Source organism: Schistocerca americana, chromosome 1 (assembly GCF_021461395.2).
Source record: "Schistocerca americana isolate TAMUIC-IGC-003095 chromosome 1, iqSchAmer2.1, whole genome shotgun sequence".
NCBI classification, from domain to species: domain Eukaryota; kingdom Metazoa; phylum Arthropoda; class Insecta; order Orthoptera; family Acrididae; genus Schistocerca; species Schistocerca americana.
Window position 1 is genome coordinate 60210627 of NC_060119.1, and position 26848 is coordinate 60237474.

Genomic DNA, 26848 nt, shown 5'->3' on the forward strand with positions numbered 1-26848 from the left:
GTTACTTGCCAGTCGACAGCCCACTGTGCCTCAGAATGGAAAATACAGCACTGTCCTTGCTTCTCCTCGGCCAACAAAGGAGGCGGCCACGCAGACTTGCGACCTCACCTTTAGTACCACGGTCGTCAGATCGGCCAGCGCAAAGATCGCCCGTTCAACCTCACCACTTTCGCCTGCCCACTCTATGGCTCACCCTTCGTCGGGTTCTGCTAAATCTCGAGCCCAAAAGTCAGACGCCAAGTCTTCGAAAAAAGAGCATTCTCGTGAAGAGTTTTTACGTACCGCAACTTCACAACCATCGGTTCCTCCTTCATCTAAACATCATACTTCCAAGAAGGCTACGAAGAAACACAGTTCCTCTCCTTCTCCGCCAAGGCGTGTCCCATCTACAGCACCACCTGGCGGAAATCGCCCTCGGCCGTCTTCTGTGTCGCCGAGGCGCACTGCTGGTGGCCGGTCAACTGGCCGATCGTTGGTGGCTGGAGCTGCTCCTGACCAACCTATGGATCAGGATCTTCTGCCTTCGACTGAATGCCATTCCATGCTGTCGGTCGCAAGCTCTGAGCAGTCGTTGAGTTGACAGCACCTTTGGTCACGTTCCTCCATTTTCTGTTCACCCTATGTCCATTATCCACTGGAATATCCGCGGCATTCGAGCCAATCGGGATGAATTGTCGATCCTCTTACGATCCTACTCGCCGGTCATCTTCTGTCTTCAGGAAACAAAGCTGCGTCCCCATGACCGCTTTGTTCTCCCTCATTTTCAGTCCGTCCGATATGACCTCCCCTCTGTTGAAGGCACTCCAGCCCATGGAGGACCCATGATTCTGCTCCACGATACTCTCCATTATCACCAAATCCCCTTAAACAGTTCCTTCCAAGCTGTCGCCGTCCGTCTTTCCCTTTCTGGATACACGTTCTCTCTTTGTACGGGATACATTCCATCGTCCACACCAATGGCACGAGCTGATCTCCTTCATCTTCTTGGTCAGCTTCCACCCCCCTATTTGCTGGTTGGGGACTTCAATGCCCACCACCCGCTTTGGGGATCTCCACATCCTTGTCCACGTGACTCACTATTGCTAGACGTCTTCCACCAAGCGGATCTAGTCTGCCTCAACACTGGGGTCCCCACATTTTTGTCTGCCTCCATGACAAATTTATCTCATTTGGACCTTGCGGTCGGTACTGTTACGCTAGCTCGGCGCTTCGAATGGTTCGCCCTTGATGATACACACTCGAGTGACCACTTTCCATGTGTTCTTAGACTGCAGCCTCAACTGCCATATATGCGCTCGCGACGCTGGAAGTTTGCCCAAGCCGATTGGACACTTTTTTCGTCTCTAGCGACATTCGATGACCGTCGCTTTCCCAGCGTCGACGATGAGGTCACACATATTACCGACGTTCTCCTCACAGCTGCGGAACGTTCAATACCACGCACCTCCGAATTGCCCCGGCGCCCCCCAGTTCCTTGGTGGAACGAGGCATGCCGTGACGCAATACGTGAGCGGCGACGTGCTCTTCGCATTTTCCGTCACCATCCAACTTTGGCAAACTGTATCCGATATAAGCAGCTCCGTGCGCGATGCCGTCGCGTCATCCGCGATAGCAAGAAGGCAAGCTGGAAATTCTTTATTAGCTCATTTAACACCTTCACTCCCTCCTCGGAAGTTTGGAGTCGGCTTCGACGGTTCTCAGGCGCGCCTAGTTTCTCCCCGGTCTCTGGGCTCACTGTCGCGCATGATACCTTAGTGGACCCCGTCGCAATTTCTAACTCATTGGGTCAGCACTTTGCTGAGATTTCGAGCTCTTCAAATTACCCGCCAGCGTTTCTCCCGAAGAAACGTGCAGCGGAAGTGCGACATCTTGCTTTCTCCTCTCAAAATCACGAAAGCTACAATACTGTTTTCTCCATGCGGGAACTCCAACATGCCCTCTCTTCTTCTCGTTCCTCCGCCCCAGGACCGGATGGTATCCATGTCCAAATGTTGCTGCATTTATCAACCCATAGCCTGCGTTACCTCCTTCGCCTTTACAATCGAATTTGGACCGACAGTACCTTTCCCAGGCGATGGCGGGAAGCTATTGTCGTTCCCGTTCCGAAACCTGGAAAGGACAAACATCTCCCCTCTAGCTATCGCCCCATTTCTCTCACGAGTAGTGTCTGTAAGGTTTTGGAGCGTATGGTGAATTACCGTTTAGCTTGGTGGCTGGAATCCCGCAGTCTTTTAACACCAGCCCAATGCGGATTCCGAAAGCATCGTTCTGCCGTTGACCATCTTGTTGCTCTCTCCACTTATATCATGAACAATTTTCTCCGGAAACGCCAAACGGTAGCAATATTTTTGATCTGGAGAGAGCATACGATACCTGTTGGAGGACAGGCATCCTCCGCACACTGTTCTCTTGGGGCTTTCGAGGCCGGCTGCCCCTTTTTCTTCGCGAATTTATGGCAGAGCGCACATTTAGGGTGCGGGTGAACACTACTCTCTCCCGTACTTTCTCCCAAGAAAACGGGGTACCCCAGGGCTCCGTGCTGAGTGTTGTACTGTTTGCCATCGCCATTAATCCAATTATGGATTGTCTCCTTCCTGATGTCTTGGGCTCCCTCTTTGTGGACGATTTTGCGATCTACTACAGCTCTCAACGGATCAGCCTGCTTGAAAGACGTCTTCAAGGATGTCTCGATCGCCTCCACTCGTGGAGCATCGAAACCGGCTTCCGTTTCTCACCCAGTAAGACCGTTTGTGTTAATTTTTGGCGACGTAAGGAGTTTCTTCCGCCCTCCTTACATCTAGGTCCTGTCAACCTTCCGTTTTCCGACGTCGCTAAATTCTTGGGTCTTATGTTTGACAGAAAACTGTGCTGGTCCTCCCACATTTCCTATCTTTCGGCTCGCTGTCTGCGTTCCCTTAACACCCTCCGTGTCCTGAATGGTACCTCCTGGGGAGCGGACCGAGTGGTCCTTCTCCGCCTCTATCGCGCCTTAGTGCGCTCGAAATTGGATTATGGAAGCATAGTCTACTCCTCTGCTCGGCCGTCTATTCATCGGCGTCTCGACTCTATCCACCACCGTGGTTACGTTTAGTGTCTGGAGCTTTTTACACCAGCCCTGTGGAAAGCCTTTATGCTGAGACTGCTGAACCTCCGCTGTCCAATCGGCGGGCAGTTCTTCTGAGTCGTTATGCTAGCCATCTGTCTTCCATGCCTGCTAATCCAGCCCATGACCTTTTTTTCGACACCTCCTTTGATGTCGGGTATGCAGGCCGCTACTCCTCCCTACTACCCCCGGGAGTCCGCTTCCGTCAACTGCTCCATTCTCTCTCCTTCCGCTTTCCTAAAACCTTCTTGACAACTTGGGGTACAGCACCGCCTTGGCTCCGTCCCCGGATCGACTTGCTCAGAGACCTATGTCAATTTCCCAAGGATGGTACCCCTACACTTGTTTACCGTCGGGCATTTGCTGCTCTATGTGCACAAATGACGGAAGCCACATTTATTTACACCGACGGCTCGAAAACATCGTTAGGTGTAGGGAGTGCCTATATTGTTGGTGACACCCCAAATCACTTTCGGCTTCCCGACCAGTGTTCGGTTTATATAGCGGAGCTTTACGCTGTTCTCCAGGCTGTCCACTACATCCGCCGCCATCAGCGGATACAGTACGTAATCTGCTCAGATTCTCTCAGCTCTCTCCTAAGTCTCCAAGCTCTTTACCCTGTGCACCCTCTGGTCCACCGGATTCAGGACTGTCTGCGCTTGCTCCACCTGGGGGGCGTCTCAGTGGCGTTCCTCTGGCTCCCGGGACACGCTGGTATCTGTGGGAATGAGGCGGCCGATATAGCGGCCAAGGCTGCAGTCTCTCTTCCTCGGCCAGCTATTCAGTCTCTTCCGTTTACCGATCTACGGAGCGGTTTATGTCGCCAAGTTGCTCATTTATGGCATGCGCATTGGTCAACACTTCCCCATAATAAATTGCGGGAAGTGAAAGCCCTTCCTTGCGCTTGGACCTCTTCCTCCCGAACGCGTCGTCGGGAGGAGGTAATTTTAGCTAGACTCCGGATAGGGCACTGTCTTTTTAGCCATCGACATCTTTTAAGCGGTGATCCTCCCCCACTCTGTCCCCACTGCTCTCAGCTGTGGACGGTCAGACACCTTTTAATTGAATGCCCCTATTTTAGTCCGTTACGCTCCCGTCTACAGCTATCGCCTGATCCATCGTTGATTTTAGCAGATGACACGCGCTCAGCTGACCGCGTTCTACAGTTTATTAGTGACAGTGAAATGACGTCAGTCATTTGATTTTTTTTTTTTTGGGGACAACCAACCCCTTTCTATAGTGGATTTTTAAGCATTCCTTCTGCCTTTAGTTTCTCAAATTTTATGACTTTGTTCCCCTTGCTGCTGATTTTAAATTTCGTTTTTTTCCTGTTTCCTACGTCACGGGCTGGGCGCTAATGACCATAGAAGTTTTGCGCCCTAAAACCACAAACAAAAAAAAAAAAAAACAAAAAAAAATTCCGTATCTGTGCTGTGACATTTTCTATCTGCGTTGTGATATTTTCGGCCTGTGTATTCATTTGGGCTGTTACATTCCCTATCTGTGCTGTGACATTTTCTATCTGCGTTGTGACATTTTTGGCCTGTGCATTCATTTGGGCTGTTACATTCTCTATCCGTGCTGTGACATTTTATATCTGTGTATTCATTTGGACTGTTACATTCCCTATCTGTGTTGTTATTATTCTAAACATCTGCATAATGCCTGTCTCTGTTGGACCTGGTACATGTGCGGAATCCAGAATAGTTTCTAGAGTTGATATATTTTCGTCTGTCGCTTGCGTCTGAGTTCCACTAGTCGCTGCGTCTGCGGTATCTGTATCTGCAATGTTTTCTATCTCTGTGTCAGGTATAGGTTGACCAACTGATTCCTCATCTGACGAATTATCCATCGTTTTGGTTTGTGATCTTAATTTCACCATAGCTGTATGTAATCGTAAACCAACGTGCAGCCGAACTTCACTAGTATTGCGACTCGTACGACACGTAAACAAATCACAGATGACGTCGCGATCTTTCGCGTAATTCAATGTAGTAAAATATGTGTCTGGTAAAACAGTAGACTGATAATTGACTTTTACGCGCGCAATCAGTGAAAATGATCCGCCATCTTGTGACGCATTCACGTATATTTTACTAACAGCAATCTACAAATTATCTATAAAAATTGAAATTTTGAAAAAAATGCGTGCTACGCTGTGGGTGTAGGAAAAATGCTGTTCAGTCCCACATTTACGGTCAGCTAAAAGCGTAGTAGTGCTGTTGCTCTTACCTTAAGTATTTCCTTTTGCCGGTCGTTTCCTTAGTGGTCGCTTAAAAATTTGATGTTCCAGAAGTTCCGCCTTTTTTTCAAAATTTTTATTTTATGGATATATGTGAATTTTATGGGCTGATTTCGTTAGTAAATTTGGTGATCTTATACGCAGCTAGCGTAACATGTAACAGAAACAATTGGTTATAGTCGCAATAATGCATGGGAAAAATTACTTAAATATTTCCACTTAAAATATGTACTAATTTTTTCTGAAAATTAACAAGCGTCATGGCGCTCGGTCGCCATTTGTAACGCGTCCTCTTATATTATTATGTTTTGCTATTGTTGTTGTTTGAAAAATCTTTATTCAGTCGGACGTCGAAATTTTGAAATAAAAGTTATTGTGGATGTCGTGTCATAAATATTTCGCGTGAAGCGCTGTTGCGACACAGGCAAAGATCAAGTGTGGAAACTAACCCACTGACTATTACAAATAATATTATTAAAGAATACAGCCGACTGCCTACATCAAATAAGAGGACATGTACATTCGCGAATGAGTGCTCAATAATAATAATAATAACAATAATAATAATAATAATAAACGTTAATACTGTGTAGGAAATATAGATACGCTTGTACATACTCAAATGTATGTGAACATAACGAACGGGATAGAGGCACGTACATTTTGAGTGTAATGATCCCCGTGGCCTGGATAAGAAGAACTACAGTTAAATGCATTTATTCATCTTAAAACGTACATGCGTGGACTTCGAAATTAAATGAAAAGAAAGACTGCAGGTTCTGAATGTCGCGGCAAGTATATTGAAATTGACGGTAGCGGCCACGAAAGGAAAAAGATGAACACATTCACGTACCTCTACTGTTGAGCAGCGTCGCCGTGAGGATCGTCGCCTCCATCTAAATCCTCTACATAAAATTAAAATAATAGTAATAATTTTCCAGAATTTCAGAAGCTGGGACTCATGGTATCACAAAAGACGAAATCGCTCTGCTTCAAAATCACTTTCATTATTTAACCTAATGTTATCAGTAAGAAATGGCATAACACTTCTTAACACTAGGACAGGATAACAGCGAAAGGTAACTTATTCTAACACTAATAAACGAAGAGCGTAAAGCTTCTTTTGTTCAGCAAATGCTTTACGCATTAATCTCTGGTAGTTGAACTAGTGTCTATACATTCATAAAAAAAAAATATATAATTCCTTTACAGGGCGTACCAACGATTTCTAAATTATCATATTTGTAGACTGATTTTCCCAGTGTCCTACCAGTAAACCGATGTCTGCCACATGCTTTACCTACAACTGAGATCGTTCCATTTCATATTCCTACAAATTGTTAAACCCATATATTTGTCATAAATTAATAGTCTACGATGAGTCGCACAAACGCCGGCCGGTGTGGCCGAGCGGCTCTCGGCGCTTCAGTCTAGAAGCGCGCGACCGCTACGTTCTCAGGTTCGAATCCTGCCTCGGGCGTGGATGTGTGTGATGTCTTTAGGTTGGTTAGGTATAAGTAGTTCTAAGTTCTAGGGGATTGATGACCTCAGATGCTAAGTCCCATTGTGCTCAGAGCCATTTTTTTGACTCGCACAAGTGTTTTGTAAGCAACTACTTTTGTAGACCTACTTCATTTTCTCAGTATCCTACCAATGAACAAAAGTCTGCTACTTACCCTACTACCTACGGCTAAACCTCTCTCATCATTCCGTTTTATACCTGAACACATTATTATACTCAGTTTTGAGTTTAATGATTTCAGCTGTAACTCACTGATATTGCGATCATACGACACTACATTTCAGCGTTTAGTGAAGCACGCAGTTTTACATTTCTGGTAGTTTAAGGAAGGTAATAGTCTTTTTACCACTTTGAAATCTTACCAGGCTCAAATGGTTCAAATAGCTCTGAGCACTATAGGACTTGACATCTGAGGTCATCAGTCCCCTAAAACTTAGAACTACTTAAACCTAACTAACCTAAGGACACCACACACATCTGTGCCCGAGGCAGGATTCGAACCTGCGACCGTAGCGGTCGTGCGATTCCAGACTGAAGCGATTAGAACCGCTAGGCCACCACGGCCGGCCCTTACCAGGATCTGACTGAGAATTTGTCAGCTTTTTTTACAAATTACAAATAACTGCATCATCTGTGAAAAGTCTGAGGTTACCATTAATATTGCGCGCAAGATAACATTAATAGCAAGGGACCCTACATACTTCCCTGGGGTACACCCAAAGTTACTCCTGCATCCAAGATAATGAACTGCGTCCTTCTTGCCATGAAATCCTCAGTTCAATCAAAAATTTCGCTTGATACCCCCTCAGAGTCCTATTTTCGATAATAAATGTAGGTGTGGTACTGAGTGTAATGCTAATGCTGCATCTCGCTGGCTGCCGTGAGCCATGGCTTTCAGGATGTCACGTGAGAAAAGTGCATGTTGCGTTGAACATTATCGATATGTTCGAGATATGTCATTTCATTTGAGCTTGTATGTTCTAAGATTACGTAAAAATTGGATGTCAGTGATATTCTACAGTAGTTTTAAGAACTTTTTGTAGGTGGGTGTGACCTGTGTTTTCTTCCAACTACTGGGCACATTCAAATTCTGTATCATCCAGGAATGTTTGAACATTTGACTTTACTGCCAGTGACAGTCTTTACACATGACCAGAATTTCTACATGTTTTGTTTGAGGCGTCATGCATTGCCCTTTGACAGTCAAACGCATTTCATTTACCAACACCCTGTCTATATCCCTAAGCTTTGTTTTCAAACTATTGTGCAGTAGTCACTGATACTTTAGAAGTTTCTTTACAGATTCTGTATACCGTGTACGGTCTCTCCCACCATCAATTGTTCTACTAGTACCTGTGTATCCAGTGATAGTCAACCATTCTTGTAAATTCCACAGCCACAGTCTCTCCACATGCTCTTGACTAGAGTTAAATTTTCTGACTTTCTCACTGAGAAATAACACTACTGCCTCTTTATCTAGCTTGCTTAATTTGTAAATCTTTGTAATTCTTCTAATCGCCCTTTGTATGTTGGCAATCACTGTTGTAAAAACCGTTTTATGGCCACTGATGTGGGCATCCTCAAACAGTGCAAGTTTCCTTGTTGCTTTGGATATAGAGTTAATATACATTTCCATCACGATGGCGTTTACGGACTGTCCTTTCTAGGTCGTTTTCAGAGAAGACATCTAGCCCTGTTTCACAGGATGTTATCTTACATCCAACACTTACAAAACTGTAACTGTCCAATCAACTGTTAAATGGTTAAGGTCTCTTCCAACGAAGATAGTATGAATGAGGAACATAGTTAACTAGCGAGATGAGGCTTTCTCTTAAATTTTCTACTACATATGTGGATGATCTGTTGGTCGACGTTGATGCAAAGTTTGTCTGCTCATAATACTGAGTCTTGCTCAAAACAAACTCGCAAGCTATGTCAATTTCTGTCTCGGTTGATTTGCGAACGCCTTCAACGCCACTCAGAATCTGAGGCCCACGATCAGTTCCAGGAACAATACTACGGGTTGTAATCATTGTTGAAATTATGTGGGAGAGGTTGGTCTTCTCATTCTCTCTTATATGGCCCAAGTGTGACCTCAGAGTATAGATGACAGGAAACGTCCGTTCTAATTGTGCACCACAGTCTGCAGTTTGTTGCGCCACGCTTCCTCTGTACCATTATTCGCCAGATGTTCGAAATTCCGGCGATTGACGTACGCCTATCCTCTCCCTGACATGGGAGACGATAGGTCTCCCAAGAGGGGAAGTGTGCCTCAGTGTTCAGTCTCAGTGGGGAGCAGTACCTCCAACTTGTTGATTAGGGGATGGGTGTAATACCGGGAGTTATCCTGATCCCTGCTTGTCCTGTACAGGTGCCCTAGAACCTTCAAATCACAAGCCACTCACAGTCGAAGTGGATGAGTGGTGATAGGTCCCGTACTTCATATAGAGGAGATGGATAGTCTAATAGCCTATACGCCCCTCGGTAGTTCGTCTAACATACCCATTCTCAGCAGCTTTCAGTCAGAATGATTTCCACCTGCTTACGAATGGCAACTTTTTCATTCTGTACACACAAGAACAGCATTCGCAGTGTAGTTGCATTTAGTCTGGATAACTGGATCTGTTATGCTGCAAGTATTACAATGTCCCTTTCAGAATTGAAGCAACTAACTCCAAGAAAATGATTGTTGTTATGGCAAAATAAAAATCGGAGATACAGTTTATTGTTCCCAGAAGCCATTTGGAACTTTTGTAACCTGAGTTTTCTTCTGGTTTATGATTACAACTCAAAAATAGAGGAAATTTACAAAATATTCTAATGTTGGAAGGGAAAACTAAATGTAATATGATATAGCAGCTATAATAGGCGCAGAACACACTATTATGTAATAGCATTCGACTTTCTAAGGACTATGTTTACTCTGATCATAACTGTCAAAATCTTTCTTGGAACATACTGGTCAATGAGCGGGAAAGAATGTGGAGATGTGGCACTTTTTATGTAAACAGTTACACTACGATGTATATTTATGCTGATATTTGTAGTGTGTGTAACTGTAACTCGCAGGTGGCGATCAAATATAGATTACGCAGCTGATGCTGTAGAAAGAAACACGTTTCTCCCTGCGCTCAAAGCCCAAAAATGCACAATACACTTTGTGAAGATCTCTTCCAAGGCAAATATATTTTACGTCTATTCGACTGATTTATTTAATTGACAAATCATTGCGGTATACTGCCCTCAAGAATTTATTTTCCGTGTCAAAGACTGCCTTGTGGCCTAAGCATTAGTAACACTTATATTTTCGATGGTTTTATTTTTTCCATTCATTCACTAACACTGATAGTTTTGTGTCAAGAAAGCATTTACGGCTGTCGAAACAACTAAATTTACATTTTAAGAGGGAGAAGGACCCGCTGCTAGTTATTTATAGAAAGTTAGTAACCAATTACGACTAGTGCTTACCCACTTCACTGTTATTTAAGGGATTAGCTATAAGTCAGACTATTGGAGATTAGAGTCAATCTTCCAATTAATCGTACTTGAAATCCCTAAGTTTCCCGTCACAGAAGCACCACCATGCACAGGGTTATTGTCATGAAGAAATATTTATATTTTTTCTTTTGCAATCCATTTCCGTTCTTATCGCATTTTGTCATTTTGTGGTCCGGAATACTTAACGCAGTATTCGTTGTTATTGTGTTACCGTTTCAAGATAATCAACAAGAAAAATCCCTTTTGTGTCCCAAGAGAACTAACTATAACGTTTTCGGCTGATGAAATCGCCTTCGCCTTATTTCGGTAATGGCTACCACTTTCTGCTCAATGGTTTGATTGCCGGTCCGTTTCAATTCGCTACAAAAATCAGTTTAAAAGGCAGAAAAAAAGATTTGGAACTGGTAAGTATAAATGATAGCTAACCTGTTTCGTAATAGTGGTAACAAAACAATCACAAATCAGAAGTCATTTCGTTCGTCATTAACAGAACTGAAATGTTCTATTAGCGCTGCGTGTATCTTCTTCCGTAATTGCTGAGCGAAATGTCGCAGAAAAGATAAGGGTTTTAAGCAAGCTTTCTAATTGATCTTTGAAAAAAATACGAATCATACAACACTTGGATTTAAACTGGTTACCTCTGTCGTAGAATGAACATTAATCACTGTGATTGATGATCAGGACAATGTGAAATTTATGATACATCTTTCAACGATGATACAGGAAACTAATTAACATCTCATACTTATGCATCACCCTGAAAAGAGCACAAAAATAAAAAGATGAGAAGAGCTATAATGTGATAACGCCACTTCAAGCTGCGTTCATGTGAAAATCTTAAATCAGAGAAGTGTCTCTCCGAAGTATTTCTGCATCATTTTCTGAGCTCAGCCCGAAACACATCTGCCTTGGACAATCCTCGTAGGACACACGTGGGCTGTGGCTGTTCGACAGCTGGTCAAGCACCCTCTCTCTAAATTGGCAGTGATCTGTTGATCCAAGAATCTCAGAAGGATGTCAAGTGTTTCTTTGCGGTCATAGTTTCGCAAAATTTGTAAATATCTATTTATTTTTCTGTTTCCCATTTACGACAGCAGCGTCATTGTCATCTTTTTTCCCGGCATGCGCAGTACTGAAGAAACGAGCGTCATAGAAATAGTTTCAAAGCAAAGCATAATTGCTGAACAGATAGCTCTGTCAACATGTATGTCTATGAAAAAGACAATAACGACAACTATTCCACCTACAGGTACTTACTCCGCAAACCATTGTGAAGTGCATGGCAGAGGGTTCTTAGCATGGTTCCACGTGGTAGTAGGATTTCTTCTCGTTCCAGTCATGTATGGAGCGTGAGACGAATGACTGGTTAAATACCTCTTTGTATGTCGTAATTAGTCTAATTTTGCCTTCGCAGTCCTTACGGGAGTGATATGTACAAGGTCGAAGAATACCTCTAGATACTTCACTTAATATTGGTTCCTGCAATTTTATAAGCATGCTTTCGCTGTATAATAGGCGTCAGTCTTCTAGAGTCTGCCAATTCAGGTTTGTTCAACATTTCCGTGACTCTCCCCATAGTTTAAAGAGACCTGCGACCATTCGTGCTACCCTTCTTTGTATATATCCAATTCCCTTGTTAGTACTGTTTGTTATGTGTGCCACAATATCCTATGACCGATCTCACAAGCGATGTGTAAACAGCCCTCTTTGAAGCCTGACTGCATTTTCCCAATACCATACCAATTAACAGAAGTCTGCCCCCGGCCTTACCCATGAATGAGCCCACGTGAACCTTCCATTTCACATCCTTACAGAGTGTTACACCCATATATGTTAGCATGAGTTAGCTGATTGTAGTTGTTCATCATTGCTGTTTAGCCATAGGATACCATATTTTTTAATTTTTTTCTTAAACAGCGATTCTTTGCTCTACCTTGAAATCTTATTGAGATCTCTTTGAATAACTCTAAAGCTTTTTTTCAGAGACTACTTCTTTATAGATAGCTGCAGCATCTGCGAAAAGACTGATGTTGCTATTAATATTATTTTCCAGGTCATTCATACACAGCGTAAACAACAAGGGTCCCAACACAGTTCCCAGGGGCATGCCTGATGTTACTTTTACTTCATTCGATGAGACATAATTCAAGATAATATGTACCGTTGTGACCAAGAACATCTCATCCCAGTACAAATTTTAACACCGCATATAGCCTAATCGTATTTTTGCTAACATACGTTGGTCTGGTACCGAATCAAAAGCTTTTCGGAAGTCAATAAACACGACATCCACGTGATTCCCTTGATAAGTGGCCTTCAGTATCTCATGTGAGAAAACCGCTGTTCAAATAAGTGTAGTAGAAATGAGGGATGAAAGCAGCAACAGTCAAATCAAAAATACTTTCCAACGTTACTTCACAAAGGAGCCTCATCGCACTGGTGGCATTTTGCAGAACATGAAAATGTGAGACGTGAGCGTCAAGACTATATGAAACACTCAGATGTTACGCCAACATAAAAAAAGAACAAAATCGTGTGTATAAGATCCTTGTTTGTGGCCTTCAAACGAAACTTTAATGTCATGAGCGACCCATAGCTACTCATCATCTCACAAAGAAAGACGATGGTTAAGTGCACGGCCGACTAGAAACACGTCGGCCGTGTTTGAATGAGTACGTTAGAGGAGGGAACGGTAAAGTCAGCCTCGTCAACGACGAAGGCGTCAAGGACGGAGCAAACGATGACAAGCAAATGATGTAGTGTTAACGACGTATAGTTTTTCGTTTGATATATGTATGACCATGTGCAGACTTCGTCACCCACGTCAGTTACAACCCCCTTCAAAATGATTCATATTCCTTTTTTTAAATTGTCATAGAATGGTTCTTGAACGAAACTGTAAAACATCAGTTGAGTCGTATGCAAAGAATTACATCACTTGGGCCAATTGGTTTTTGTAAACCTTCCGATTTAAATTTCGTTTGTTTCTCCTCAGAAATTATATTGACACACGTTATCTTGATCTAATCGATATCAGAATCACACATTAAATAAACTTTTGAGATTCAAAGTTTCGGTGAACACCGTAAGAATCACTAATCTTGTCAAATATATTATTAATCCGTTCACATAATTCTTCATAAATAAATCTTCAAGACACGTGTTTCAACTTTAGTAGCATACACTATTTTATTAGCTTCCTACACATACAGATGTGAACTTGAGCGTTGAGAGTTAGTGACTGACTTTTCAATAAGATTAAGCTCTATATGACGTCATTGTTGTACAAAAAGAGTATAAAAATTTATTTTTAATTTTTAGAAGCACGACGCAACAACTCGGTTCCAGGATCTTCTGTTGCTCCTTGGCTGTCGACCCGCGACGTATAGCGGCCAGCAATTTCCTCTCTGGTCGCGGCAACGAAGATGCTGTCCCCGTTCGTTGCGCCGCCCTCTCCGTACATGAAACACATAAAAAAATACAAAACTTTTAAATAATTCACATCTATTACAAATAATAAGAAAACACATAAACAAAACTAAATTAAACTTATAGTCACCTGCAAACTGGGCTGACTTTGGTGGATGGGTGACGCTTAATTTCGTCCCACTACAATGATCGTGGTCTATATGACGGAACCACTGCAACCTCAACCAATTTGGATTCGTTCTCGTGACAGTCTGCTTATTTCTCGTATTAATCACGGGCTTAAATACCAAAGTATTGATTTAAATCGATAACGGCACTATAAAGCCCTCGAATTGAAAATAATTTGCGCACAGTATTTTTTACGCAGTTTGATGAAATGTTTAAATAATTCTCTTAAAAACTTAGTAATAACACTATCTGACGGCTGTGTTTAAAATTTCTCCTTTTGTGGGGGCTATAAAAAATAATTAACAGGGAAGACTTCCCTGTGACATTAATTAAGCAGGAACATTACATCAGAAAATATTAATTTCTTTCAATAAAATTTCAGTTCTCGGCTATGTTTGATAAATGATATTCGTTTAGCAACATTTTCCAATGTAATCAAATACACACTATAAAAATAAATTTTTCAGCAGCTTTTCTGTTTTATTTTACATACGTCACGCGAAAAGCCTGTTAGAAAATATGCATATCTCGTATTTTTATTGACATCAATGTGACTTGCCACATAAACTGTTACAGTTAAAATACACATCCGTCGTTTCTACTGTTCTGTTCCCCTCCCACATCTTTCACGTACAGTAGGCGAGCTCAAATTACCATAAAGGAAACATCGATTGTTGGAGAAGAACTTGAATATTTCGTTTCGTTTGGCCTTAGGTGAATGTGCATTTCAATTACGTTACTGTCTACATTCTCATTAGATACAAGTCTACATGTCGCCAATATCTTCTCAAATCGAAAATCCATTTGGAAAATCTCGCCGCTAATACTGTAGACAACCTTCTGTGATTTCAACAAAAGTGAGAGAGCTCACGTGCAGGTAACGTGATGTTGACTTGGTTGACTTATATCTTCTACCTGCATGTAAAACGTCTAAAAAGTATTTTCTTTCTTTCTTTTCAATCGCATGTTTATTGCATTTGCCACATTGCGAATTCATCTATAACGGAAACAGTACCAGAGAAAAAATAATGGTAATTATTGTAAAAAACTTCATCTTAAGTGAGGCAAAGTCAGGATTAAGCTAAATGTTTTGCAGTGAGATACCTGTAAACCCTGACCAATTCTTTATCAATTACAAAGTACTTGGTTCTAAAAATGTTGCCTAATTCCATTCTTTAGCAATGATAACACTTCTGTAGTTGGGTGCCAGTTTAGCTTCTTATTACTCATACAGGGTATTCTTTTGCATCGCGAGATTCGCAGAATCCAGTTTCAGACCTTTATACTACAGAAAAATCTTGAAACGGCCTTTAGGAATTGAAGCAGCATAATTGGACAATTTGTGTACAGGTATCGAAACCAGAGTGGCATTCATTGCATCTACATAAATAAGACTGTGTGCTATACTAAAACCTGAGTCATAATTTCTACCTCTGGAAGGCATCTAACCAGTTCTGAATTCCAAGTTCTAGTGAGCAGTTAAGGCTCATTTCAATGTACACTCTTCTGCATAGTGGGAGTCTTCATCTTGGGACTGGATCAGACATGACAGAAAGGCCTAATTCTCTTCTCCTCACAATCAACTGTCTCTTCCCAACAACTTTACCCGAACTATTTGACATCTGAAGAATGATTTCAGCCCTGTACTGTGCCATATGACAAAATCCACTACTTTTTTTTCAGAACGTACAATAATTGTTTCATAATGTCATTAATATTGCTGTGTGTGGCATTGAATTTAAAAAGGTAGATAAAAATACCTGTTATCCTATACATTTTATACATTGTAGGATTACTTAGATAAAACAGAGTAGGGGTTTGATAAAAAACATTGCACAAATAAATAATAATAATAATGATTATAAAACATCCAGCATACCACATAACACCTTCACTTTATGCTTTTTCCTTTCTAGAAATACTTACCCTCAAGCTATGTGTAGCACAATACTAACATTTCTTCCTCTCTCTGAGCTCAACATCTCACTCATTAGGGAGGGATGCTGTCTCAGTTTTGCAGGATAGCAAATGGGAAGTTGTGGTACAGAAGATGACCCAGAGATCACCAGTGTGTGTGTGTGGGGGGGGGGGGGGGGGGGGTGCAAGATGTTGAGCTCAGAGAGAGGAAGAGATGTTAGTATCGCGCACGCCTAGTGAGTGAAGTCCTATGAAACAATGTGTGTATAGTGTGTGCAGTGACTCATAGTGAGATATGAGTGTACAGTGAGACATTACATTATTTAATGAGTTATTTATAAAAAAAGTATTGTATACCAGGAGTAAATTATGTCTTACTAGAAGTCTGTAAATATATGTGTGTACAAATTAGCTTATTTTAAATTGATCTAAGCTTGTAAATACTTTGACATGTAAAAAGAGATCTACAGATGAATAAAGCTGCTACTGCTACCATACAGATTAAATAACACTGGTGATAGGCTACAACCCTGTCTCGTGCCCTTCCCAACCACTGCTTCCCTGTTATGTCCCTGGACTCTCAAAACTACCGTCTTATATCTGTACAAATTGTAAATAGCCTTTCGCTCCTTGTATTTGATCCCTGCCACCTTCAGAATTTGAAAGAGAGTATTCCAGTCAATATGGTCAAAAGCTTTCTCTACGTCTGCAAATGCTAGGAATGTAGGTTTGCCTTTCCTTAATCTACCTTCTAAGATAAGTCGCTTGTTCCAGCATTTCTACAGAATTCAAACTGATCTTCCCCAAGCTCAGCTTCTACCAGTTTTTCCATTTGTCTGTAAAGTATGCAATATTTTGCAGCCGTGATTTATTAAACTGATATTTTGGTAATTTTCACACCTGTCAACAACTGCTTTCTTTGGGACAGGAATTATTACATTCTTCTTAAAGTCTGAGGGTAATTTGCTTGTCTCATACATCTTGCTCATCAGATGGTAGAGTTTTGTCATGGCTGGCTCTCCCAAGGCTATCAGTGGTTCTAATGGAATGTTTTCTACTCCCAGGACCTTGTTTTGACTTAAGTTTTCCACTGTTCTCTCAAATTCTTCATGCAGTATCATTTCTCCCATTTCATCTTCGACTGTGTCCTCTTCTATTTGCATAATATTGCCCTCAAGTACATCACCTTTGTATAGAACCTCTATGTACTCCTTCTACCTTTCTGCTTTCCCTTCTTTGTTTAGAACTGGTTTTCCATTTGAGCTCTTTATATTCGTACAGGTGGTTCTCTTGTCTCCAAAGGTCTCTTTAATTTGCCTGTAGGCAGTATCTATCTTACCCCTAGTGATATATGCCTCTACATTCTTATTTTGTCCTCTAGTCATCCCTGCTTAGCCATTTTGCACTTCCTGTCGAACTCATTTTTGAATTGCTTGTAAAATATTTTCTCCTTTTGTCAATTAAATTCAGTATCTCTTCTGTTACCTAAGGATTTCTAGTAGCCCTCATCTTTTTACCTACTTCATCCTCTGCTGCCTTCACTATTTCATCTCTCAAAGCTACTCATTCTTCTTCTACTGTATTTCTTTCCCCCGTTCTTGTCAATTGTTCCCTAGTGATCCCCCTGAAACTCTCTACAACCTCTGGTTCTGTCACTTTATCCAGGTCCCATCTCCTTAAATTCAAACCTTTTTTGCAGTTTCTTCGGTTTTAATCTACAGTTCATAACCAATAGATTGTGGTCAGAGTCCACATCTGCCCCTGGAAATATCTTACAATTTGAAATCTGATTCCTAAATCTCTGTCTTACCATTATATAATCTATCTGAAATCTTACAGTGTCTCCAGGCCTCCTGCACATACACAACCTTCTTTTACAATTCTTAAACCAAGTGGTGGCTATGATTAAGTTACACTCTGTGCAACATTCTACCAAGCGGCTTCTTCTTTCATTCCTTACCCCCATTCCATATTCTTCTACTACTTTTCCTTCTCTTCCTTTTCCTACTATCAAATTCCAGTCCCCCATACTATTAAATTTTCATCCCCCTTCACTATCTGAATAATTTCTTTTATCACATCATACATTTCTTCAATCTCCTCATCATCTTCGGAGGTAGTTGGCATATAAACTTGTACTACTGTGGTAAGCGTGGGCTTCGTGTCTGTCTTGTGTACAATAATGCATTCACTATGCTGTTCGTAGTAGCTTACCCACACTCCTATTTATTTATGTATTATCAAACCTACTCCTGCTTTACCCCTATTTGATTTTGTATGTATAGCCCTGTATTCACCTGAGCAGAAGTCTTGTTCCTCTTGCCACTGAACTTCAGTAATTCCCACTATCTAACTTTAACCTATCAGTTTCCCTTTTTAAATTTTATGGATACATAAAATGTAAAATGGAAGGAACAAATTTTATGGTGTACTTTGTATATTTTAGTGATAATGTATTTTGCAAGTACCCTGCATGTTTAAGACAGAAAGTTGGAATCTGATAGATACTATGGGAAAAAATGAAAACTAAATAATACATATTCCTGGTAAAGACTATTTCTGCAGACATTAACAGTGCTAAAAATAATTTTCAAAATATTGTCTTTTTTCTATTATATTATTCAAGACATCATCAGTTGGCAGCTAATTAATTTTCATTAAGCGTGGAAATCATTTGTCATTCCTTCCTGTAAGAAGCCTGATTTTTCATGGTAGTCAGTGTGCATAGGCAATAAATTTATATTGTAGCTCAAATTGCTCATTGTGTTTACCTAATCTTCTGTGTGGTTCAGGTTCCGCTTAAATGGCAACCAAATAACCTACGGTTTGCCTCTCATGGACATACGCAGCACATCACTTGGGGAGAGATGTCCTCTTGAAGTTGATTTTCCTTGTCAACCTCGTAAATACCGTGCATTTTCTGGATACTGCAACAACGTTCAAAATCCACACTGGGGCAATGCCAATACTCGATATCTACGTTTTCTACCTGCTGAATATGCAGATGGAGTATCACTTCCTAGAGGGGGTGCAGCAGGTAAATATCTCATTCCAAAATTTAATATCAACATGAGTAGAGGAAAAGAGACCAAATTACTTTGTTTTTGTGAATTTGATGAACTAAATTGTCACTACCAAAGTTTCTGAATTTTGAAAGTGAGAACATATTTGTATCATACATAATGTTTTTGTTTCTTTCAGAGCTTGAATTAACAGTCTGATACTTTTCTTTTACTTCACCTCCATTTTTTCTTCCTGTGCAATTATTCATCCTCCAACTTATCTTCCACTCTCTCCACTGCTTTTCTGGCACTCTTATCCTTCCCCTGTCTGTGCTTTATCTGCAATACATGCTTGTCACTTTTTCCTAACTTGATGCTCTTCCTAACAGCTTCAGTGATACTTTTTTCTCCATGTTAAATGTGCATCCTTTCTAATATTCTTTTTCTTGTTCTGTCAATGTGTTATCTGAAATTATTACCTGCCATCACTTTTTTATATTTTCTTTTCTTTTTTGTGTCTTCCATGATATATTTGTCACATACAATGGCGTTTCTTTGTGTTCACTGTGCTGGCCACCTTGTCTCATAATTTTATAGCAAGCAATTTTATTTCATAATTTTGTAACCAGCAATTCTATCATAATTTTACAGGTTTGTCTACCATAGTCACACCTTACTTTATATTCATCTAACCCCTTCTGATTTTATTTTAAGTTTACATTAATTATTTTTCATACTATTATATATGTTTTACTGTTTCCTTTACTTTTATTTACGTTATTAGCCACTCCAATGCCTCATTACTACACATGCTTAACTACCTGATTACCAATACCACTCTTCAAAGTGCATTGGAATTGGGAACTGAAATTCTTCATTTTATATCTATTTCTAATAGTGTATCACACTATGTAAGGATCCCAGCTGCATTAAGATTACATTGTTTGTGAGGACAGATAAGGCTCACACATTTAAAATATATAAATGAATAAATGTCAATCAGAGTGAAGGAAAACAACCAAAGCTGAATGTTAGATTATGAATTGATAACTGGCATTGTATGGCTAACAATATGAACAATTGCAAAAATGTTGATGAATAATGATTTCAAGCACAGCTTGATCCAGTAACTAGTGATGATGATGAAGTCCCATACTCCTTGACAGAGTGTAGGGGAAAGATGTGGGAGACCTGCACCGCCATACTAGGCAAGATCCTAGTGGAGGTGGTTTGCCATTGCCTTCCTCTGATCGTAATGGGGATGAATTATGATGATGAAGACGACACAACAACATCCAGTTAATCTCGAGGCAGGTGAAAATCCCTGACCCTGCCGGGAATCGAATCCTGTACTCGGGAAGCGAAAACGCTACCGCGAGACTGTGAGCTGCGGACATTAACTAGTACAACAGTACAAATTCAAATGGCAATTGGTTAGTCAAGTTCAGTCTTACATTAATCCTCAAGCAGACACACTGGGATATAGAGTTTTTTACTAGTGGCAACACTGCTTTTTCTCACAGTTTACTGTTGGTTCGACTGTTGTAGTTAGTTTCACTTTGTCACTTTCTGTGTGCCTGTGGTTCCGAGAATCTGTTGGCAGAATGCTACCGATGTGCAAAGTACTCCATCTGCTTAGTCCTGTAAGAAAATACATATTTGGTATATACATGTAGATGTGCATGGATATTTATACCAGATCAGTAGCTTTGAAAAAATTACTTAGTTTATCACTTATTCAGGGAATTGTCACCAGAAGAAAGAGCCAAAATTATGCAGTAGTTGTCGGACATGTCAGATGGGTAAATCATGAACTGTGCAGTAGTGGCAGTGGGGAATCGGACAAGAAGGTGGAAATAATTCAAGAAAGTGAACATGGCAGTTATTCTGAACAAGACATACTGACTGTGACTGAAGGTGACAATAGTGATTCGAATGAGAATGGAAATTTGGAGTTGTTATTGGCAAAGATAACGATACAAAGTGAAAAAAATTGAATACTTCAACCAGAGTAAAGTTAGAAATAAGAATAAAGTGAAAGTGTTTCCTGGTCCTAGAAGCAGTGCAGATGATCTGAGTACCGAGATTTCTGCTTCTCATAAAACAATGGACAACTGTATGATAGATAATATAGTCACTCATACAAATCTACAAATACAGAAGAAAAGTGAATCATCACAGTACTCTCTTTATAGAGAAGCAAAGGAGACATCATGATTGGTTGGTTGATTTGGGGGAGGGGACCAAACAGCATGGTCTTTGGTTCCATCACATTAGGGAAGGATGGGAAAGGAAGTTGGCTGTGTCCTTTCAAGGGAACCATCCCAACATTTGCCTGAAACAATTTAGGGAAATCAGCATGGCCGGACGCGGGTTTGAACTGTCGCCCTTCTGAATGCGAATCCAGTGTGCTAACCACTGCACCATCTAGCTGACATCACGATCTGAAATACTTGCTTTACTGGGATGTCTACATCTTATTGGAATAAAGAAAGGACATTGCAATAATGCACTGAAGCTATGGAACTCAGACGGAAAAGGAATGCAAATCCTAAGATCACGTACAAGTCAGAAGAGATTTTTGTTTTTACATCGATGTATGCAATTTGATGACAAGAACATGTGTGCTGAAAGAAGAAAAACAGACAAACTATCTGCCATTCATCCTTTCTTGCAACTGTTTGTTCTCAATTGTAGAAATTCATGCAATCTCAGCCAATATGGATGAGAAATTGGAGGCTTTTCACAGGTGCTGCAGTTTCATACAGTATATTTGCAACAAGTCAACAAAATATGGGATTGAGAATCAATATCATTGCTCTGTTTGACAAAAAACATTTTTTTACAAGTAGTCTGGAATTATACTGTGGGAAACAAGAGGACGGCCCATATTAGACCTTAAACAAGCCACGTGTCGTAGTGAAGTGCCTGATTGCTGACATCGAAGGAAGCAATAGTAATGTCACATTACATAACTGGTACACCAGTTACTCTTTGGCGACATCTCTCCTAGAGAAGCAGCTTACTGGTATAGGCACACAGAAGAACGACAAAAGAGAAATACATGCTGAATTTCAGGCAGGCAAAAATTGAAAATATGGGTCTTCAATTTTTGGATTGCAAAAAGATATCACTCTCATATCACATGTACCAAAGAAAAACAAATCAGTGATATTCCTTTCAATGATGAATGAACTGTGAAAACTTGATGATAAAACAAACAAGCTTGAAATAATAAAGGACTATAATGTGACAAAAGAGGGGTTTATACCATGGATCAATTATATAATGTGTACAGTGTCTTTCGCATAACAAGGTGATGGCCGATGTGTCTTTTACTCTCCCATGAATGTGGCAGGAATCAGTGCACAGATTTTGTATTCCTGAAATAAAAGAAAATCACATCATATAAGAAATTTTTTTTTGAAGAATTTATCAATAATGTGTCTGCCTATTAACTTTTGACTTTCTTGATTAAACATTGAGAACCTTTGGAACAGAAAGGCATATGTCCATCTGCTTCCCAAGAATTAGCAAACAAGAAACATGAAAGTTGTGTAATTTGAGGCTGAGCAAATGATGTATCAACAACCATTATATGTGATATACACAAAAAGTTTGTTTGTAAGAAACATTTGACAGTTGCTTTACACTTGCAATAACTGTAATGACTTAAAGTCTTTTTTTCCATCTGTGGCTTATCTTCATGAGGCTTAAATTGTAGGGGACATCTAAAAAGCTGTAAAATAAAGTAAGTAAACCACAAGTGAATTACTTTGTATTAACTTTTCATGAAATAATTAAATTTTACCCTAAAAAGTTCAAATAGTCAGTCAGTTCACAAAAAAATATAGAATTAAAATGCTCATTAACTGTATTCCCAAAATAAACATGATTTTATCAAAGTTTGAGACTGCGTTTTGTAAATTATGTACAAGGCTATAAAATAACCCACACGCCTGCTCAACTAATGGAAATATGGTGCACCTGCTCAAGGGCTAAGGCCTGACACCTGTAATATAGACATATCCTACTGTGCATAACAGTAATTTACTATGAATTGTTTGGAAAGTTGCATATTTTGCTTCATGAGTGACAGTTTCTTTACAAAATAATTTATTTCTCATGTAGCAGCTCAGATATCTCTCTGTCTCTCTCTCTCTCTCTCTCTCTCTCTCTCTCTCTCTCTCTCTCTCTCTCTCACTCACTCACTCACTCACTCACTCACACACACACACACACACACACACACACACACACACACACAAAATCGACGGTGAGTTGCAGATCTTTTCAGCTGACGCCACATTAGGTGACCACATGTCGATGATGATGAAATGCTGATGAGGACAGCGCTACATCCGGTCCCAGAGTGAAGAAAATATCTGACCCACCTGGGAATCAAACCTGGACCCTCTGCGTGGCAGCCAAATGCACTGACCCTTCAGCTAAGGGGCAGACAGAAATTCAAAGATTTGGAGTTATGAAGAAAGACCTAAGAGAATTGTATCGTCTGTTGATAATGCCCTACTTTATTTTCTCCTATTCCCTCTGATTTTCATTTTGATTTATATTAATTATTTCTCATCACCAAATCCCTCTGATTTTCATTTTGATTTACAGTAATTATTTCTCTTCACCTAATTCCTCTGATTTTCACTTTGATTTACATTAATTATTTCTCATATTATTAATATCTTTGTGCATGAAAACTCTTGAATACTATACACATTTAAGAATATGACTACCAGCACTACTTTGAAAGGCATGTTGGAATTCGAAACCAAAGTTCTTCATTTTACTATTATTCCTGGTGTGTTCATGGTGACTTCTCCTTTCTATCTTTGCTTATGTCTCTTCATCTTTTTTTGCTCCTCCTCCTCTTTATTGTTTATTTGACTTCAACTCACAATAAAAAAATCATGTTTTATCAAACATAATGACATGCCATTGCCAGCTATATGATACTTACTTCGATCCTTGTGCATTGTGTGGAAATGTTGTGTCTACACCTTCATAACACATAATTTAATTCTGGATTTTATCTTTAGAGTATACATTTCTGTTTTCCATTTTGCAGATTCCAGTTCACTGCCGAGCCCACGTGAAGTGTCTTTAGCTGTTCACAAAGATGCTGATCTGCCACATCCTCATTTAATGACTCTGTCAGCTGTATGGGGAGAATTCATAGCTCACGATATGTCACATACCCCACAGATGACAGGTAGGGATCCTTATCTCATTGACTTTGTGGGGTATTATTACAGTATTTTTGCCTGTTATGTTCATTTATTCTGAAACAGAATACTTAATACTTATATAGATGTTTAGTTTTTCATAACTGGTTAATTCAGCAGAACATCTGCAGTTTGAAATAAGACCTTGCTAACAGATATGTATGTTGTTTCAGAAGATACTCTGCTTCTGTCTCCCCATGAAACAGCAACAATTTATGTAGCTGTAGCTGCAGCTTGTGCCTGCAGCCCCCCCTCTCTCCTCCCCTAGCATTAAGTACGTGGGTGGTTAGATTTTGGTACTCCTGTTAAAACAAACATTGAGAAACAAAAACCTGTAGCTGATGATGTATGGCACACAACAGAGGCTTAACTAGCTTTCGAGCTACCACTCTCTTGTAGTGTAGCTCCACATGTTCACACAATGAATGATTTCATCCATGTCTGATATTTCCTATGTCAGGAAGATTACATTGTTTGTGAGTGCAAATAAAGCTCATACACTGAGAACAAGGGCATTTATAAATGTCAGTCAGGACGAAAGAAACCAAATAGCAGAATATGAAATTATGATGTGATAGCTGCCATTTGAAGGTTAACAGTATAAGCATTTGCAAAAAATGTTGACAGATAGTGATTTCAAGCATTACATGAAACAACAAGTACAAACTAAAATGTCATTTTGTTAGTCCCCGTCCACTTTTATGATCAGCCATAACATCAACAACATAGAATTATACTATGGCACATAACAGTAACTTAGTATGAATTGTTCGAAAGAGGCATATTGTCCCAGTGATTCACCCAGTCTTCTCATAACAGATGCACCAAGGACCAGTAGATGTACCTCCTTTCATTAAGTTCTCAATGATGTCACCCACATGACACAACATGACTGAGGGAATCAGAATAATGCACAGATGCAGGAAAACAGATACACATCAAATGCCATATCAGGCACAAAGAGTCAAACTCAAACTGTTAACATGAGTATGACTCCATCCATACCCCACAGAATGGCTGGAATCCAGGCAGTGATCACACTTATGACACTGTTTACAGTCCCTCAGAAAACATCTAGAAGAATAATTGAAATATTTTGTATTTGTATCTTTAATGCAGTGGGAAATTCAGAGGTACGCCATCAGTCTCTTATTTTGATGGTATAACTTCATAGAATTTAAGAAATGGATAAGGTAGTGTAGGAATCAGTTTATTTTGCATTGCATTAGTTTGCAGCCAATAAATTCCTTTCTGCTCCAGATTAAACTTAAGGGCTTCTGCTATATTTGTGTAATGATGTACAGTGTGTAACAGAAATGTATGGCTCAAATTGCAGGACACATTCCTCACATATAGATGAAGAAATGATGTTATGTGAACAGGGGTCTGAAAATACTTTATTCCCCTGTTTCAACTCATTAATCATGGGTCACACACATGAACAGAACGCACCGGCATACCGCATACAACTCTTTCTCACAGGAGATGTTCAATATGCTCTCTGTGTGCATTGCTGACGTATCCCTGGAGTATAGCATGTGGTTTCACAGCTTTCCACAATACTGACGTATCCCTGTAGTATAGCATGTGATGTCGCAGCTTTCCACAATACGGCCACAGAGACTCTGAACATCTTTTTCTGGGGTTCCATGCACAAGGACTTTCAAATGCCCCTGCAAACAAAAGCCCATTGGGTTTAGGTCCAGAGAGCGTAGGGGCCAGGCAATTGGTCTATCTCTACCTATCCATCAGTCACCAAATCTGTTATTTAGAAGCCGATGGACAACCATTGTGTCTGAAGTACATGTTTTGTTGCACAGCTAAAGGCACATCTAACAGATCAAGTACCGGTATAAAATTCACTAGGAAATTATGGTAACTTTGTCTGTTGAGCCTGTTGTAAAAAAAGTCACCAAAATGCCGGAAAACACTTTGGCAGAATATTTTTGTTGACATCTGCCCATGCAGAAATTTACAATCTTGATCTTGTGGAAATGACACCTATCTGTGAATAGCACCCTTGCACTAAAATTAGGGTTGGCCCTTTGTTGAATAAATCATTCGCAGAAGAGTACACATGCAGAAAAATCAGCTGCTGATAGTACCTGTAAGCACTGTAAATGGTATGTATACAGCTGGTCCTCATCTAACGCTCGCCAGACAGTCATGTGGTGAACATTCAGTGTTGCAGCTACATGTCTTGTACTTCGTCATCAACTGTATGAAGAATTGCTGCCTCCCATTGCGGTGTCTTCGTCCTTCTAGGCCTTCCCAGTTGCAAGTATCAGGCTTAAATGCCCCATGTTCCCTAAGTCGATGATTAATTGTTTTAGATGTTTTCCTGTTGTGGCACCTTTGTCCTGGAAATCTCTCTTGGTATGAACATTGAGCGCGAGTATCATCACTGTCAGCTAATCCATACATCAAATAGGCATCTGCCATCTCTGTGTTTGTGTACACTGCCACTGCATGAGCCAAATCTATGATTATGTAGTAATCCATGTTCTTGCAACCATCGTATTGATCACTAAAACAGTTGATGTTACCAGCAAATAAGCAATGACATACGTCGCATGGCAACAGCAACATATAAAACAAAACACTGGTGGTGCACAACATAACGAGACGTCATCAAGAGTGCATATGCTCCATGATTTTAATGTTCCTGTTCTTGTGTTTTCCCACTGTTAATGAATTGGAGAAAATGAGTTGTAACATGGAGACAAAAAG

At 40.3% G+C, this 26848-nt stretch overlaps 1 protein-coding gene across 1 annotated transcript in view; it reads left to right on the forward strand.

Moving 5' to 3' along the window:
- LOC124596979 overlaps nt 1-26848 on the forward strand; it is an 87542-nt gene that overhangs the window by 22308 nt on the left and 38386 nt on the right. The window contains exons 3-4 of the mRNA XM_047135913.1: nt 18672-18916; nt 23962-24105. Of these exons, the coding sequence (XP_046991869.1) occupies nt 18672-18916; nt 23962-24105 (389 nt within the window). The remainder of the gene's footprint in view (nt 1-18671; nt 18917-23961; nt 24106-26848) is intronic.